Source organism: Procambarus clarkii, chromosome 30, assembly GCF_040958095.1.
Source record: "Procambarus clarkii isolate CNS0578487 chromosome 30, FALCON_Pclarkii_2.0, whole genome shotgun sequence".
Classification (NCBI taxonomy): domain Eukaryota; kingdom Metazoa; phylum Arthropoda; class Malacostraca; order Decapoda; family Cambaridae; genus Procambarus; species Procambarus clarkii.
The window spans coordinates 8,610,333-8,628,885 of NC_091179.1; the positions used below are offsets into that span (position 1 = coordinate 8,610,333).

The following is an 18,553-nucleotide window of genomic DNA, read 5'->3' on the forward strand; positions in this document are numbered from 1 at the left end:
TCTAAGACTTCCAATTTTTTCCGGCAATATTCCTTATACTTGCTGAGAGGATATTGAACAGCTGTGGACCTCTGATGTTTATACAGTGTTCTATGATTGTGCCTATGATGGCACCTCTGCTCTTCACTGACTATTCTGCGTTTCCTGCCCTCGTTCAACTACAGTATGTTGTTATTTGACTGCAAATTTGGGACCTGGCTCTTCAGAATGTTCCATGAATAAATAATTTGGTACCTGTCTCGTCTCCTTACTAGATAGTACATTTTGAAAGCCTTGAGAGGATCCTAATAGTTTAGGTGTTTTATCGTGTCTGTGCATATGTTCTATGTCTGTCGTGTTCGTGTCTGCCTGTGTCTGTGCATATGTTCTATGTCTGTCGTGTTTGTGTCTGCCTGTGTCTGTGCATATGTTCTATGTCTGTCGTGTTTGTGTCTGCCTGTGTCTGTGCATATGTTCTATGTCTGTCGTGTTTGTGTCTGTGTATATGTTGGTATATTTATCGTGTTTGTGTATAAGCAGTATTAGCATTGTGATGGGATCCCTGGATTTAAAGGATCTCGTAATCCACCCTGTGTCATTTTTCTAGTTGATGTTATATTTCCTTGATTAGGCTCCGTAAAAATTAGGTTGTCAGACATCATTACTCCCAGATCCTTTGCATGTTGCTTTCCTACTTTTCCTACTCCATAAAACTGAACTTCTGATCACTCTCTCAAAAACTTTTATTATGCGGGGGTTCAAGTGCGTTTATTAGGACAATAAGATAGATCTCGAAAGGATTGCGTAGCTTAGGCTATTTCTACCCTCCATTATGTGGGAGGTTAGTGCGACTCTATAGTTCTTAGCTAATGATGTGCTTAAGAGCTGTAGCTGCTGATCTAAGAGCTTCTGGTTTCTCCCCAGTATCCAGGCTCTTTCTCCACGCTAGAGTGAGTGCCTGTGCTACTGGCACTTTGCAATTCTTTATAAATATTGAGTTCCAGGAGTTTGGACCCGGCGCTGAGTCCATGCTGTCGATTTCCCTTCAGTTATTTACCACCTGTCTAGCTCCACTGTATAGCGACCAGACACCCGTCCTCACGTTGTGACAGATCTCCTTGTTGACAGGCACTGGCTTTACATTCTAAACTATTCTCTCTACTTTCCTTTGCACCATTTATATTTGGTACGTTTCCTCTGCTAATATCACTCATCGTTTGTTCGTTTGCTCTCTCTCTCTGTCTCTCTTTCTCCCTCTCTCTGTCTCTCTCTCTCCCTCTCTCTGTCTCTCTCCCTCTCTCTGTCTCTCTCCCTCTCTCTGTCTCTCTCTCTCCCTCTCTCTGTCTGTCTCTCTCTCTCCCTCTCTCTGTCTCTCTCTCTCCCTCTCTCTGTCTGTCTCTCTCTCTCCCTCTCTCTGTCTCTCTCTCTCCCTCTCTCTGTCTGTCTCTCTCTCTCCCTCTCTCTGTCTGTCTCTCTCTCTCCCTCTCTCTGTCTGTCTCTCTCTCTCCCTCTCTCTGTCTGTCTCTCTCTCTCCCTCTCTCTGTCTGTCTCTCTCTCTCCCTCTCTCTGTCTGTCTCTCTCTCTCCCTCTCTCTGTCTGTCTCTCTCTCTCCCTCTCTCTGTCTGTCTCTCTCTCTCCCTCTCTCTGTCTGTCTCTCTCTCTCCCTCTCTCTGTCTCTCTCTCTTCCTCTCTCTGTCTCTCTCTCTTCCTCTCTCTGTCTCTCTCTCTTCCTCTCTCTGTCTCTCTCTCTTCCTCTCTCTGTCTCTCTCTCTTCCTCTCTCTGTCTCTCTCTCTTCCTCTCTCTGTCTCTCTCTCTTCCTCTCTCTGTCTCTCTCTCTCTCCCTCTCTCTGTCTCTTTCTCTCTCTCTTTCTCTCTCTCTCTCTGTCTCTCCCCCTTCACACTCACCGCCAATGCTACTGTTGTAGGCTACGCCGACGCCGCAGTAGTTGTTGAAGGCGACGGCTGCCACCTCGCCCGCGCACCGCGTCCCGTGACGGTTGTCACCGTTGTCGCGCGGGAACGGGTCTGGGTCGCTGTCGTTGATGTCCGTGGACGCCAGTGGGTCCTGCAGTGATCAACAGGAGAGACGGAGACGCTGTTAGAAAGTGGTGATGGCTCTGGGTAAACTGTAGTTAGTGAAGAGGTAAATGGATGAATAGGTTACATGGTATCCATAATAATGTGTTGTTGACATAACAAATAACATTAAATCCTTTGAGTGAGTGTAAGTTTGACATTATTCCAAGACACAGTTTGGGAGAAAATGTGTTTCAAAACTTGAACAGTCTTTAGAAATAGGCTGGAGTACTTAGGTGCATAGATCATTAGTGAATAGACTAGGCTTTATAAAATACTCGAAGTTTGTGAGCTCAGAAGCGTTATAAGGCTTCTATAACAATAGTAACTGTGACCGTGAACTATCTCTCAGCCTCTACCGGCTAGTAAACTGTTTTAATAAATGTCAACTAAGCCACCGTGATTGAGGAAAGATGTACAGGTTTCGTAATTAGACACTTTAATGCTTGATGAATCCTGCCCTCACCAGTAAAAACCACCATGTCACCAACATCAATATTATACCACCGAGGTATGATTGATATACATCAACACCATCGAGGTATAACTCCTATATAATCCACACCACCGAGGTATAACTCTCCTATATAATCCACACCACCGAGGTATAAGTGACCTATATACCACCACCACCACTTCACACCCCCCCCCTCCATCCCTACACCAGCCAGGGTCCACCACTTCACACACCGCTGCTCTCACCTTCCTTAATTGCCCTGTTAAGGGGGTAATAAGAGCCTCGTCTCGTCTGGTGGGCACCTTGGAAAACAATGGAGACACCATCCAAGCTTTGCTCCAGTGCCTGCACCCAGGATTACCCCTGGCACTCCCCCCCCCCCCCCCCCGCACACACACACACACACACACACACACACACACACACAACCACACACACACACACACCCACACACACACACACAACCACACACACACACACAACCTTACCTGTTTACAAGTACAAGTTATCAATAAAACTTTTAAAGATATAATCTTTTAGGTGTCTATACTTTATTTCACCAAATGAATCTAGAATTCATTCGTATATCAACACTACTAAGATTTCTGTCTATTTGTTATAGTCATCACTAAATGTTCACGTCTCTTTTGCTCACGTCTCTTTTGCTCACGTGTCTTTTGTTCACGTCTCTTTTGTTCACGTCTCTTTTGCTCACGTCTCTTTTGCTCACGTCTCTTTTGCTCACGTCTCTCTTGCTCACGTCTCTCTTGCTCACGTCTCTCTTGCTCACGTCTCTCTTGCTCACGTCTCTCTTGCTCACGTCTCTCTTGCTCACGTCTCTCTTGCTCACGTCTCTCTTGCTCACGTCTCTCTTGCTCACGTCTCTCTTGCTCACGTCTCTCTTGCTCACGTCTCTCTTGCTCACGTCTCTCTTGCTCACGTCTCTCTTGCTCACGTCTCTCTTGCTCACGTCTCTCTTGCTCACGTCTCTCTTGCTCACGTCTCTCTTGCTCACGTCTCTCTTGCTCACGTCTCTTTTGCTCACGTCTCTTTTGCTCACGTCTCCTCCATTTGTACACAAATCGCACAGCTCCTTGGTCTCCGCCTCCAAGAAGTGCAGCCTCATTGCTCTTAATCTTTCTTAATCTGTAGTTTGGTAACATTATAATGTGTGCGGGTTAGATGTAATTGTTAATGTAAGATCACTACTGAGGTCTGAGTGAAACCGTTTGTGCCCTCTATCTCTAGTGGATGGTGACACTCTTAGTCTGTCTCTTGTCCTTTGGTCGGTCGAGGTGGGCTTTACAACCACCCCCCGTCGTCTGCCCTCTGGGCTGACAAGAGTACACGCAATTGGGTGATGATGAAATTGCATTTCATTACGATTTCAGCAAGAAAGATAAATTGTGGAGTATTATATTGTCGTTTCTACATTTATCCATCCTTCACTTTCCCCTCGTTTTATACAAACCTCAGGTCACATTTATGAGTCACTCCCTTTCCCCTCGTTCATCAATCTCCCTGTTTTTCCAGTTATTCATTCTCCCATTTTCTCTCATTCGCCCGCGTCTCAGTTTTCTCCTCCCCCTCTTCCTCTCTCCAATGTTTCCCAATTCTTCCACCTTTTCTTGTTACACCTTTTTCCTCTACCTGCCCTTGTCATGTTATCTCACCCCTCTTTTACTTCGTCCCCTCCTTCTGTTTCCCCTCGACACCCCGTCTCCCTGACCCTATGTCACCCTGGCTCACCACTTCCCCTCTCTCCCATTCCCCTCTCTCCCCTCCCACGCTCTCCCCTCCCCCTCTCACCCCTTCCCCCTCTCGATTCAACCCACGCTCACCCAGACCTTCCTGCGCCTTTTCAGATCAGATTACCTCTCCAGAGGCTCTCCTCTCCCTTCTTCAGCCTTCCTGACACTTTGCTTGGCTTCTCACCTTCCATCCTTGTCCCCCCAGTAAGCTTTACAAACTTTCCAAACCCCATCCTTGCTATCCCGACCCTCCCCTATCCCGCCGTAACTGTCTCCTTATCATCATGCAAATGCTGGTACCCCCCAACCTTGCAGTAGTGCCTCCACTGTTTCACTAACATAATCCACACTGCTCTGGCTTCCCCAGTGTTTATTAACCTAACTAATCTAACCTGTCTAGCCATTTGCTTGTCTATCCCAAGTTACTCTCGTCTCCCCAGCTTCCAAGACCTTCTTGCTCTATCCCACCACTCTTTAACAGCCGTCTCAGGATTTTCCTATCCTAGACTCAGCCCTCATCCACATTTCAAGGCTTCCTCTAGTAATTCATATCGTCTCTTATCCATCTCTTCTCTAGCCTTCCTAGAGAAGAGATGGATATCTCTTCTATCTCCAGTTGACCTTTTGTGCCGTCTCTTCTATCTTGATATCCATCTCTTCCTAGAGAAGAGATGGATATCAAGGCTAGGGGAGATAGGTTACTTCTATTCCCCCCTAGCCTTGGTTTATCCTCTCTGCTACCTTCTTCTGGTGTAGTCAGACCCCTCAGCTCCGGTGCCCTCCCTCCGTCTCCCCTCGCGTGTCAGGCACTCCTCTTGCCTCCCCTCCACGTTAGAGGCCAGGGCGGCACCCTCAGCCAGTTATGTTGTGTCAATATCAATCATAACTGCCCTTGTACCGTAGTCCGGCACCTCCGTCTCGCTCAACCACCGCCACCAACACCACACAACCACTACCTGTTCACTTGAGACAGTTAAGCAAGTCCCAGCTGTGTCTGGGTACAAGTGACAGGATGAACAACCCAGCGGGTTTTCTTCCTATTGGGGAGTGTTGTACATGCTGCTATGGCGGTGTGTCCACTCACAAGATGAGTGGCGCTGCCCAATAAACTCGCCCCTCGGGGCAAAATTTAAAAAATTTAACCACCATCAGCTTGCTGCAGGTACATGGGGGTGTGTGTTGCTCTCCTAGCTTGTGTGAAAAGTTACACAGTACCAGCATTCCTCACACCAGCCGAGATCCACCTGCGCGGGTCAGGTGCTTTTGTAGTGAAGCGCCGGCCTAAAGTGTTGTTGTTTATGATGCACCCCATACTCATCCTGTGAGCCGTAGCGCAAAAAGGATTACAGAGGGCACACAAGGTCAACTGGAGATTATTATATTAATAATTACATCCATCCTGCACACCTTAAAATTATAATGTCAGCTGGGTATAGAGATCTAGTTCATTTCTATATCTATGTAGTTACAGTTAATCATTACACACTGGTTGATACCTGGTTGATGGGGTTCTGGGAGTTCTTCTACTCCCCAAGCCCGGCCCGAGGCCAGGCTTGACTTGTGAGAGTTTGGTCCACCAGGCTGTTGATTGGAGCGGCCCGCAGGCCCACATACCCACCACAGCCCCGGTTGGTCCGGCACTTCTTTGAGAAAATGGTCTAGTTTTCTCTTGAAGATGTCCACAGTTGTTCCGACAATATTTCTTATGCTGGCTGGGAGGGTGTTGAACAACCGTTGACCTCTAATGTTTACACAGTGTTCTCTGATTGTGCCTGACACCCCTGCTCTTCACTGGTTCTATTGTGCATTTTCCATATCGTTCACTCCAGTACGTTGTTATTTTACTGTGTAGATTTGGTACTTGGCCCTCCAGTATCTTCCAGGTGTATATTATTTGATATCTCTCTCGTCTTCTTTCTAGTGAGTACATTTGGAGAGCTTTGAGACGATCCTAATAATTTTGGTGTACACTGTACACATATCTACACTGATGGTAGATCTTTTCGATAATACATAACCATTCTTGATACGGGGATATTAGAGGATCATAGAAAACTGTTTATTTGTATTAGTCTTCCCTCAACACAGCTTTTTCCTTAGTCTCATATGTCATTTATCTACTGAAAGTGAAATACGGATACTGTGTAAGGATTTCACATTTTATCAATTATAATAAATGGTTTGCCGTTCCATGCATCGTGAGTTTAGATTTATCTCTAACTGGCTCAGTTTTTACGGTCAAAGATATGATGGTCTAGTGTGTGTGTGTGTGTGTGTGTGTGTGTGTGTGTGTGTCCCTGTCTTTGCCCACACACATACTTCGTCAAGATTCCCGTACAAGCCGAACTGCCAGAGATACTTGCAACCAAGTCATATTCAAGCTGTGACAAGGACTGTATTCTCCTGATTTTGTTTCTTGCGTATACAGATGTCTTGAGTGACACATTCCATTACAAGGAACACTTTATACGCTAGTTCCTGTTTGCACTGATCTACTTTCATCAAATTCATCTAAGAGTTCTCGTCTAGTGGCACATTTAAGGAATAGCTTAAGTTTACGTGCAATATGGTCTTAATTTACTGTAATATTAGCAAGGGCGTCAACCTTATCATGTTCCTGCAGGCCAATGTGAGAGAGAATCCACAACATTTTGACTTGTGTGTGTGTGTGTGTGTGTGTGTGTGTGTGTGTGTGTGTGTGTGTGTGTGTGTGTTTATATATATATATATATATATATATATATATATATATATATATATATATATATATATATATATATATATATATATATATTGTCAATTTGTAGATTGTGTAATGTGTTCTAGGGCGTGAGGACGTCTGCCAAGTTGCAAGGAAGTGCTGCACTTTTGCATCATTGCAATTATCGTGCAGTTCCGGCATTTGAATGCGAGTGGCTTGCTCTTGGAACCTTCTGGAATGATAGTTCCACCGCGTTCTGGCTGTTCGCGTTATATAAATGTTATTTGTATTATGATGGAGAGGCTTTAGTTCTGTCTTAAAATTCATTTCAAATATTCTGTCTTGGATGTTGGGTATATTTAGGTCTTTCCGCATAGTGAGAACTTTGGTGGTTATTGGACAGCCAAGTATAATTATGAGGCCCCAACCAGCCAGCCAACCAAACACAGAGCCACCCGCCTAACCAATCCACCGTTCAACCAACCAACCACCATCCACCCGCCCAACCAACCACCATCCACCCGCCCAACCAACCAGCTAACCATACACAGCCACCCCGTTCAATCAACCAACCAGCTAACCATACACAGCCACCCCGTTCAATCAACCAACCAACTTTAAGGGAGTGTCTCCATTGTATCTTCCTCGGGCGATATCAACTTGAGGAGCGTGGAGCTGTGGGGGTGACACGAGCCTAGAGCTACACAACCCCCCCCCCCCCTCCACACGCACGTACACACGCGCACACACAAGTACCTTCCCATTCACACATGTGAAATGGAAGGTACTCCACTGGATAAGGGAGTACCTAAGCAACAGACGACAGCGAGTCACTGTGAGGGGTGAGGTCTCAGATTGGCATGACGTCACCAGTGCCAATCTAATTTGCAGGGTTCAGTCCTTGGACCCATACTGTTTGATATATTTAAATGATCTCCCAGAGGGTATAGAATCGTTCCTCTCATTGTTTGCTGCTGATGCAAAAATTATGAGGAAGATAGTATCAGGCTACAAGATGACCTAGACAGACTGAATGAATGGTTCAACAAATGGCTACTAACGTTCAACCGGAGTAAATGTAAGATAATGAAACTAGGCAGTGGGAACAGGAGGCCAGACACTGGATATAGAATGGGAGAAGAAGATCTTCATGAAACGGACGGACAGAAAGAACTAGGAGTTGATATCATACCAAACCTGTCTCCTGAAACCCACATAAAAAGAATAACATCGGCGGTGTATGCAAGGCTGGCTAACATCAGAACCGCCTTCAGGAACCTGTGTAAGGAATCATTCAGAACCTTGTATACTACATATGTAAAACCAATCCTGAAGTATGCAGCCCCAGCATGGAGCCCGTACCTTGTCAAGCACAAGAAGCTGGAAAAAGTTCAGAGGTATGCCACTAGACTAGTCCCAGAACTAAGAGGCATGAGTTAAGAGGAAAGGCTGCAAGAAATGCACCTCACGACTCTGGAAGACAGAAGAGTAAGGGGAGACATGATCACTACCTACAAAATTCTCAGGAATTGATAAGGTAGATAAAGATAAACTGTTTAACATGGGTGGTACGCGAACAAGGGGACAAACATGGAAACTGAGTACCCACATGAGCAACAAGGATGTCAGAAAGAACTTTTTCAGTGTCAGAGTAGTTAACAGGTGGAATACATTAATCAGTGATGTGGTGGAGGCTGACTCCATACACAGCTTCAAGTGTAGATATGATAGAGCCCAGTAGGCTCAGGAATCTGTACACCAGTTGATTGACGGTTGAGAGGCGGGACCAAAGAGCTTCAACTAGGCGAGTACACACAAGGCTCCAGATGTATTTAAACCGTACATTAAAAGTAACTGGCATGTGCTTTTAGCAAGGACAATATATATGCACATTCAGGATTTTGTGCATAAATCAAATATGGTTTATGATTGCCGAAGACAGGAAGCCTAGCTGCTAGATTTATCGAGGTCTCCCCTAGACTGAGCGAGACCATGCCCAGGATGCAACCCACAACATATAGTCGCCTAACTCTCAAGCACGTGTAACAGTAACTCAACCAGGCCTCCACCCCCAGGAAGCAGCCCGTGACAGCTGACTAACTCCCAGGTACCTATTTACTGCTAGGTAACAGAGCATCAGGGTGAAAAACTCTACCCATTGCTTCTCCCCGGCGCCCGGGATCGAACCTGGGACCACAGGATCACGCGTCCAGTGTTCTGTGGCGAAGGAGATTCTAACACGCTCCGGCAAGGAAGCCAGTAGGAGCGACGTCTCGCTTCATGCAGGTCGGCGTTCAATCCCCGACCGTCCAAGTGGTTGGGCACCATTCCTTTCCCCCGGCCCATCCCAAATCCTAATCCTGACCCCTTCCCAGTGCTATATAGTCGTAATGGCTTGGCGCTCTCTCCTGATGGTTCCCTTCCCTTCATCAAGTTCAATACGCCTATCCGCTCCGGTGCCATCGTGAGGTGGCTCCTCTCTTTGGGGGAAGACGTCCTGAAGCCGGCGAGATCAGGGCTCAACCAGTGTGAAATGTTCGTCTTCTTGGAGAAAACTGAAGAATTCAACATATTATTAATTTTTATCCAAGTTTGATATTATTAAATGTAGTATTTCGAATTTAACTTTGACTAAAATTAAATACAAATTTTTCTTTCTTCAATTACATATTTCTTTTCAATTAAATACTTCATTTATATTTAATGCAATGACTGAGGACCAAGTCGGTCATAGTTCCTTTCTTCTGAAGGACCTTGGACCGGCCCCGTCGGACCTCGGACCGGCCCCGTCGGACCTCGGACCGGCCCCGTCGGACCTCGGACCGGCCCCGTCGGACCTCGGACCGGCCCCGTCGGACCTCGGACCGGCCCCGTCGGACCATCTCGAGGAAGGGCGCCCCACAGACGCTGCTCGCATTCCTCCACACCTCTGAAGCTACACCTCTACCCGCTAGCCTGCTGGAAACCTTCCTTGCCGGGATTCTTAGCAGAGGGAGCCAGGTTAATTCTGTTATATATAATATTCACATATACTTTTGAATTAATTTCTCTGGTAAGTCATAAACGCTACGGGTTCAGAGGACCCAAAACAACCCCAAAGTATGGGGCTGTTTGCATCATACATCATACAAATAAAACCGCTAAAATACATCCGATCCTAAAACTAAAAAAAACTAGATCAAAACCCAGCCTGAAACCATACAGCACTATAAGAAAAAACTACAAAATAATACAACCTAAAATAAAAAACACCCTTCAAACAAAAAAAAAAACTGGTACAAATCCACAAGGGCCGTGACGAGGATTCGAACCTACGTCCGAGAGCATCCCAGACGCTGCCTTAATCGACTGAGCTACGACATGGTAAAAAGAATTGCAACCAGAAATTCTACTGAATTTACTTGGATCAAAACGGGTGCACTTGCACATATGACAGCAGAGACGACAGTAACCCTCACCCGAATCACCTTCTGTGGTTGATTGTTCAATAAATCCCTGAACTATACGTTTAACTGATCTCTAACCCTGTCCATGGAGGACAGAAGAAAATGTATATATGCTGGTTAGCATTGTAAATGTCTGGCCACGTCTGTGGTAGAAAAAAAAGGCGCACCTCCCCCTCCCTCCCGCCCCCCTTCCCCCCACCCCCCCGCCCCAGCACCACCACATACAGGGGTGGTCTCGGGGAAATAAGTAAACTCATGTTGTATTCGATTCGCAAAAACAGAACCTCAGTGATGACTGGGAACCTGTTTTTCTGCTGGTATGAAATAATACATTTTCTATTCGGGACACGCACGTGAGTAGTGCGTGCGTGCGTGCGTGCGTGCGTGCGTGCGAGCCTGTGTGAGTGTATTCACCTAGTTGTGCTTGTGGGGGTTGAGCTCTGCTCTTTCGGCCCGCCTCTCAACTGTTACTAACTACTAACTATTTTGTTTTCACACACACCCCAGGAAACAGCCCGTAACAGCTGTCTAACTCCCAGGTACCTATTTACTGCTAGGTAACAGGAACATCAGGGGTGAGAGAAACTCTGCCCTCCATTGTTTTTTCGCCGGCGCCAGGAATCCGAACCCCGGACCCCAGGATTACGTGTCCAGCGCGCTATCCACACAGCCACCGGCGCTGTGTGTGTGTGTGTGTGTGTGTGTGTGTGTGTGTGTGTGTGTGTGTGTGTGTGTGTGTGTGTGTGTGTGTGTTTTTACACACGTCCAGTGTTGGGTGGATGTTCCTCTGGACACACCCGCTCCTCATCCCGCGTCTCTCGGGTCGCCAGGAATCCACTTTCTCCTCAATATATCCACCCTCTGATGCCACCTCGTGTCACTCAGCTGATCCATCTCCCTCTCTCCCACATCCACTCTCCCTCCCTCCTTCACCCACTTCCTTCATCCTATATTCTTCAACGCCATCGCCATCCACTGGTGCTGGCCCCACCCCATTCACCCATTCCCCCTTCTCACTCTCCCCCCCCCCCACATCCACTCACCCATTCCCCCTTCTCACTCTCCCCCCCCCCCCACATCCACTCACCCATCCCCCACCGTGTACGAACCATCTTAATTGGCAGAAATGTGTGTGTGCAGGCAAACTGTGTAATTAGCCAGGTAAAGAGGGGTCTGACACCCCCCTGCCCCTACCTTCGTCCCCCTTCAGTCCTCTCTTCCCCTCCTCGATCCCCTGCCCCCCCCCCTCACTCCATCACTCCCCCCCCATCCCCCAATACCAATACTCGCTTCATTCCACCTTCTGGCATTCACTCCTTTGCTACCTTCCATCTCTTACTCCTCCACGACCCTCCACCACCTCTGCACGACCCAGCACGACTCTCCACCACCCCTCCACCCCCCCCCCTGCACGACCCTCCACCCCCCTCCACCCCCCTACACCTCAACACTCCCTCATCTTCCCCACTGTTGATCTTATTCCAGCAAATACTGAATACTTAATGAGCAAATCTGTTTATATTTAATATCCCGAAGGTAATATTTTTTCATGGCGGGTGGATGTTGTGCTTCTGTAGATGGTCTTACCCATGGTGGTGGTGGCACGTCCAAGCCTCAGCTCCAGAGTCCCGCCTCTCCAAGTTGTACGACCACCCACCAGCGGGGTTTCTCGCTATTGCAGGGGGGGGGGGTGTTGCACATGCTGCAATGGCAGTGTGTGTTCGGTCACAGCACGAGTGACGCTGCTCAATAAACTCGCCCCTCGGGGACGAGTTTATTGAGCAGCGGTACACAAAGGCGTACCAGTCCTTTGGGGGCGCCAAATTTAAATAACTGATTCATACGTCTGATCATCACGGGAGACATCTCCCGTCACGCAGGGTGCAGTCGCACCTCCACAGATCTCCAGTATCAGCTCTTGATACTGGTAATGGCTCAAAAGGGCCACCACTTACGGGCTATTCATGCCCGTGCCACCTTTTGGGTGGCTTAATCTGCATCAATCAATCAATCGTCTGATTATATTTAGTTTGAAAACGGTGTGTAAGGTTGGTTTCAATAACATCCTCTCCACATCCGGTCCCATGATGTTTTTAATGTTAGCACACTGGATGTAATGCTTCCTCGTGTCTGTGTGTGCCTCACTGGCGTCACGTTCCCATGCTTGCAACACCTTCCACACAGGAGCAAAGCTTGCTGTGTGTACCTACACTTTTCCTGGTTTGTTATCTGACATTTTTTTGGGTAGAGGATGAGGAGGGATTTTAATGATGGGAGGGGGGGAGGGGGGGGGGAGGAAGCGAGGTTCGATGCCAAAGCGGTGAATTCAAGAGTGTTGGTAACTTTGTGTATGATCCTCTGTCCTGTGAGACGGTGAACACCTCTAATAAGACCTAATTGAATTACTCACATTAGGCAACATTGTAATTAGTTGTTGTCAATAAAGATGTTAAAAGCTTTCAGAGAGGTCTTGATACAACACCTGAAGGCCGCGCCGAGTGTAGTATTGTCAGCAGGTGTTGTTCTGCTAATATACGTCGCTGGAGCCAGATTTAAGTGTACTCACCAATTTGTGCTTGCAGGATCGAGCATTGGCTCTTGGGACCCGTCTGGGAATTCCCGGGGGGGGGGGGAAGAGAAAGAGAAAGAGAAAGAGAAAGAGAAAGAGAGAGAGAGAGAGAGAGAGAGAGAGAGAGAGAGAGAGAGAGAGACAGAGACAGACAGACAGAGACAGACAGACAGAGAGAGAGACAGAGAGACAGAGACAGAGAGACAGAGAGAGACAGAGAGGAGGGGGGAGGTAGGGGCGAGGTCAGATTAAGACAAACAAGGCGAGAGAACGACCAGGTTACCCATGAGAGGGGAGGGAGAGGGTGGGTATACTGGGGGGTATAATAGATATGCCCATACCGACATAATCACCTGCAGACAAGGGTGCTGGAACCAAGAGAGCGCGCTCACACGCGGCACCTGTCTTCACGGTGTTGAAAATATCATTGTAAATTTTATTATAGTTCAGTAGTCAAGAGTTGGGTTGTTCCCAGCGAGCAGTTAAGAGCTAAATGTAGCGCAGAGTGTACAGTTTAGTGCCGGGTCAAACAGTAGGTGTTCAAGGCAGATAATTGCACACAAAAATGGCAGTTTATAATACGCGGTGTGAAATTATTGTCGATTAATTCACGGTGTAAATTAATCACCGGCTGATCCATATTACGCAGTTCAATTATTCATGGCGAGCCTTTGATGAACTGTACAGCCTGTGTACGCATCTGACGCCAGCTTGTGTACACACACACACACACACACACACACGGTCAGGTTTGAAGTGTACAATTATGTACACTTAAGACCAGACAATTAACAATGCACACTTAAGTCGCAAGCAATCAATAATACACTTAAGTTCAACTTAACACAATATGCTTGTTCATAAACACTGCGATTAATACAAAAAATATAACATGTTAAATTGCGAATATATTATAGCAATAAAATTGATCTCTAACAGTATAGTTTCTTGATAAGTAAAACATTATATTATATTATATATATATATATATATATATATATATATATATATATATATTTTTTTTTTTTTTTCATAGGAAGGGAGTACCACCTCTAGCTGGAAGAAGGGGGACCCATAGCCTCGGAGGAAACATATATATATATATATACATACATATATATATATATATATATATATATATATATATATATATATATATATATATATATATATATATATATATATATATATATATATGTCGTACCTAGTAGCCAGAACTCACTTTTTGGCCTACTTTTCAAGGCCCGATTTGCCTAATAAGCCAAGTTTTCCTGAATTAATATATTTTTTCTAATTTTTTTCTTATGAAATGATAAAGCTACCCATTTCATTATGTATGAGGTCATTTTTTTTTATTGGAGTAAAAATTAACGTAGATATATGACCGAACCTAACCAACCCTACCTAACCTAACCTAACCTATCTTTATAGGTTAGGTTTGGTTAGGTAGCCGAAAAAGTTAGGTTAGGTTAGGTAGTCGAAAAAACAATTAATTCATGAAAACTTGGCTTATTAGGCAAATCGGGCCTTGCATAGTAGGCTGAGAAGTGAATTCTGGCTACTAGGTACGACATATATATATATATATATATATATAATATATATATATATATATATATATATATATATATATATATATGTATGTATATATGTATATTGTGAGCTGTTCAAACATTCAACTTCTCAAAGTGTCGCAGTAGTGTGTTTTAGGAGCCATGACCGAGACGTCTACGATGATTTACTAAACTCATAAACTGTTTAGTAAACGTAAAAAAAAAAGCCGCCATGATCGAGGAAAGATACACAGGTTTCGTAAAATGGATGCCTCAAGTTCCAGAGTTAAATTCTCGCAGACTAAATGCATTTTTTTTAACAAGACCAATTTTATCTTAAAAGAAGTTCCTGGTCAGAGTCACAGTGACTGCTGGAGCCCCGGGCGGCCCTCCTGGAGCCCCGGGCGGCCCTCCTGGAGCCCCGGGCGGCCCTCCTGGAGCCCCGGGCGGCCCTCCTGGAACCCCTGGCGGCCCTCCTGGAGCCCCGGGCGGCCCTCCTGGAGCCCCGGGCGGCCCTCCTGGAGCCCCGGGCGGCCCTCCTGGAGCCCCGGGCGGCCCTCCTGGAGCCCCGGGCGGCCCTCCTGGAGCCCCGGGCGGCCCTCCTGGAGCCCCGGGCGGCCCTCCTGGAGCCCCGGGCGGCCCTCCTGGAGCCCCGGGCGGCCCTCCTGGAGCCCCGGGCGGCCCTCCTGGAGCCCCGGGCGGCCCTCCTGAAGCCCCGGGCGGCCCTCCTGAAGCCCCGGGCGGCCCTCCTGGAGCCCCTGGCGGCCCTCCTGGAACCCTTGGCGGCCCTCCTGGAGCCCCGGGCGGCCCTCCTGGAGCCCCGGGCGGCCCTCCTGGAGCCCCGGGCGGCCCTCCTGGAGCCCCGGGCGGCCCTCCTGGTGCCCCTGGCGGCCCTCCTGGAGGAGGAAGACCCAAGCACGGGTGTGTGGAGGAGGGAATGTTGGAGTAATTGTACATCTACGGCATTTCTAATGACTCCGCTTGTTATGGGCGAGTCGGTCGACGAATTGCCAGGTCAAACAGCCTACTCTCGACCACCTGGCAACCCTGATGGTATGTGTGATCTAGTTGCTCTGTTATTTAGTTGCCTATATCAACGGGAAACAGTGCTCTAGCAGGTGTCAACGGGCAGCAGGAGGCTCTAACAGGTGTCAACAGGCAGCAGGAGGCTCTAACAGGTGTCAACGGGCAGCAGGAGGCTCTAACAGGTGTCAACGGGCAGCAGGAGGCTCTAACAGATGTCAACGGGCAACAGGAGGCTCTAACAGGTGTCAACGAGCAGCAGGAGGCTCTAACAGGTGCCAACGAGCAGCAGGAGGCTCTAATAGGTGTCAACGGGCAGCAGGAGGCTCTTAACAGGTGTCAACGGGCCGCAGAAGGTTCTAACAGGTGTCAACAGGCAGCAGGATGCTCTAACAGGTGTCAACAGGCAGCAGGAGGCTCTTAACAGGTGTCAACGGGCCGCAGAAGGTTCTAACAGGTGTCAACAGGCAGCAGGATGCTCTAACAGGTGTCAACAGGCAGTAGGATGCTCTAACAGGTGTCAACAGGCAGCAGGATGCTCTAACAGGTGTCAACAGGCAGTAGGATGCTCTAACAGGTGTCAACAGGCAGCAGGATGCTCTAACAGGTGTCAACAGGCAGCAGGAGGCTCTAACAGGTGTCAGCCAAAGAATGTACATATGCGCATCTGCACGTAACACTATTTCCATATATAATTGGAAATAACTGAATACAGTACACACACACACACTACACCAATGTATCACTCACAGGTGAATACATTATCTATCAAATTAGGTCTGGATTTGCATACCAGACGAGCACACTAAAGGCAAACGACCCCCTGTATATTATCTAACCAAATTAATTGCCTCCAAAATTGCAAAGCGCTTTGAACCAAGTCCACGAAATCACTGCAGGCTTGACACCGCGGCTGGAACTTGGCTGCGTGTGCGTGCGTGCGTGCGTGTGTGTGTGTGTGTGTGTGTGTGTGTGTGTGTGTGTGTGTGTGTGTGTGTGTGTGTGTGATTTAGTTGCTGTAATTAGGAGCAGGTCGTTATGCCTCTTCCCATTACAGTTCATCCAAAGTCCCTGGAACTATATTATCATACGAGTTCCTTGGGTAGTCGTCTCAGGTGTTTCCATGATGTAAGAAGGACTAATTAAGTCTCACCTGTGTTTGTGCGGGGGGGGGGGGGGGGTTCCCCCCCACGAGCCTGGGGCCAGATTCACGAAAGCACTTACGCAAGCACTTACGAACCTGTACATCTTTTCTCAATCTTTGGCGGCTTTATTTCCAATTATTAAACAGCTAATGAGCTCCGAAGCACCAGGAGGCTGTTTATAACAATAACAACAGTTGAATGGGAAGTTTTCATGCTTGTAAACTGTTTAATAAATGTAACCAAAGCCGCCAAAGATTGAGGAAAGATGTACACGTTCGTAAGTGCTTGCGTAAGTTCTTTCGTGAATCTGGTCCCTGGAGGCTTGAAGCTGTCTCGGTGATCTGAGGTTGGATGAGGGGTTCCATTAATCCTGGAATGTCTTTATCCTTCTGTTCCTGGACGCTGTGCCAGGTTCCGCGAGCCTAAAATAACTTAAATTATTTTCTGAAGCAATGCGAGGTTCCACCGGATTGGAATACCTTGTCTGAGGTTCCCTGAGATTCCCTGAGGTTTCCTGAGGTCCCCTGAGGTCCCCTGAGGTTCCCTGAGGTTCCCTGAGGTTCCATGATCCTGGAATGCCTGAGCTCTATGTTGACTGAGTTTATGTGAGAGCCCTTGAGAGTCAAACATCGTAAGTAGTGTGTGTGGGATTGGGAATGATTAGCGGGGAAAGCACCAATTAATCCATTACGACTGTAGAGCACAGGGAAGGGGGTCAGGATAAGGATTTGGGATGGGAGCCGGAAGCTTGGATGGAATGGTTGGGAGTGGTCATTCACTCTTGGTATTAACCTGAACCTCCTCCATGGCTACTTTTGAGCGTGTGAGATCTAAGATTCTTGGTCAATTGAATTGTTAGCAGCACGAATATAGGAGGACACTGAGCGACTAACTGAGACCGAAGACTCAATAGATGAGAGAGAACGAAGCGAGAGATATCATGTGAGATAACAAAAAAAAAAAAGACTGAAAATACAACAATTAAAACGTCCTGAAATCATACAAATAAAGCAATGAAATCATACAAATAAAGCAATGAAATCATACAAATAAAGCAATGAAATCACACAAATAAACGACCACAATAACAATGAAAAGTAAAGGTTTACTAATCATTACCAAGTAACGAGACGAGCGTAATCAGTAACGAGCCCCCCTCCCCCCCCTCCCCCCCTGAACGAGGCCCGCGGCCCAGCCAACACCAATGGCACAATCTAATGACTAATTAGTGTCATTAATCACCTTAGGAGACGACGTCGAAAAGTGCCATGGGACAGGAAAAGCGAAAACAAGGTAGTGCAAAGTGGCACTGGTTGGGGAGGGAGGGGGGGGGGGGAGGGAGGGGGGGGAGGGAGGGGGGAGGAGGAAGGGGGGGGAGGAGGAGGGAAGGAGGTAGGCAGCCCGTCCTCCTCAGGATTCCCAACGTCAAGAAACTGTAGTACTAAAGTACCCTTAATCCTAACCTGTCAGAGGACCCAAAACAGAAAACGGGACAGTACGTCAATTTCGCCAGCCGCTACCAATTTCTAGTTCGACAATTTTTGGCCTTAGAGAGAGAGAGAGAGAGAGAGAGAGAGAGAGAGAGAGAGAGAGAGAGAGAGAGAGAGAGAGAGAGAGAGAGAGAGAGAGAGAGAGAGAGAGAGAGACAGAGAGACAGACAGACAGACAGACAGACAGACAGAGAGACAAACAGACAGACAGACAGAGACAGACAAACAGACAGACAGACAGAGACAGACAGACAGACAGAGACAGACAGACAGAGACAGACAGAGACAGACAGACACAGACAGACACAGACAGAGACAGACAGAGACAGACAGAGACAGACAGACACAGACAGACACAGACA

General features: G+C 47.3%; 1 protein-coding gene across 2 annotated transcripts in view; it reads right to left on the bottom strand.

Annotated features, from left to right (window-relative positions):
- Positions 1 to 18,553, bottom strand: part of Fur2 (furin-like protease 2) — a 103,252-nt gene that overhangs the window by 49,363 nt on the left and 35,336 nt on the right. For both annotated transcript variants that reach the window (XM_045754168.2, XM_045754167.2), the window contains exon 3: positions 1,886 to 2,045. In XM_045754168.2, the coding sequence (XP_045610124.2) occupies positions 1,886 to 2,045 (160 nt within the window). The remainder of the gene's footprint in view (positions 1 to 1,885; positions 2,046 to 18,553) is intronic.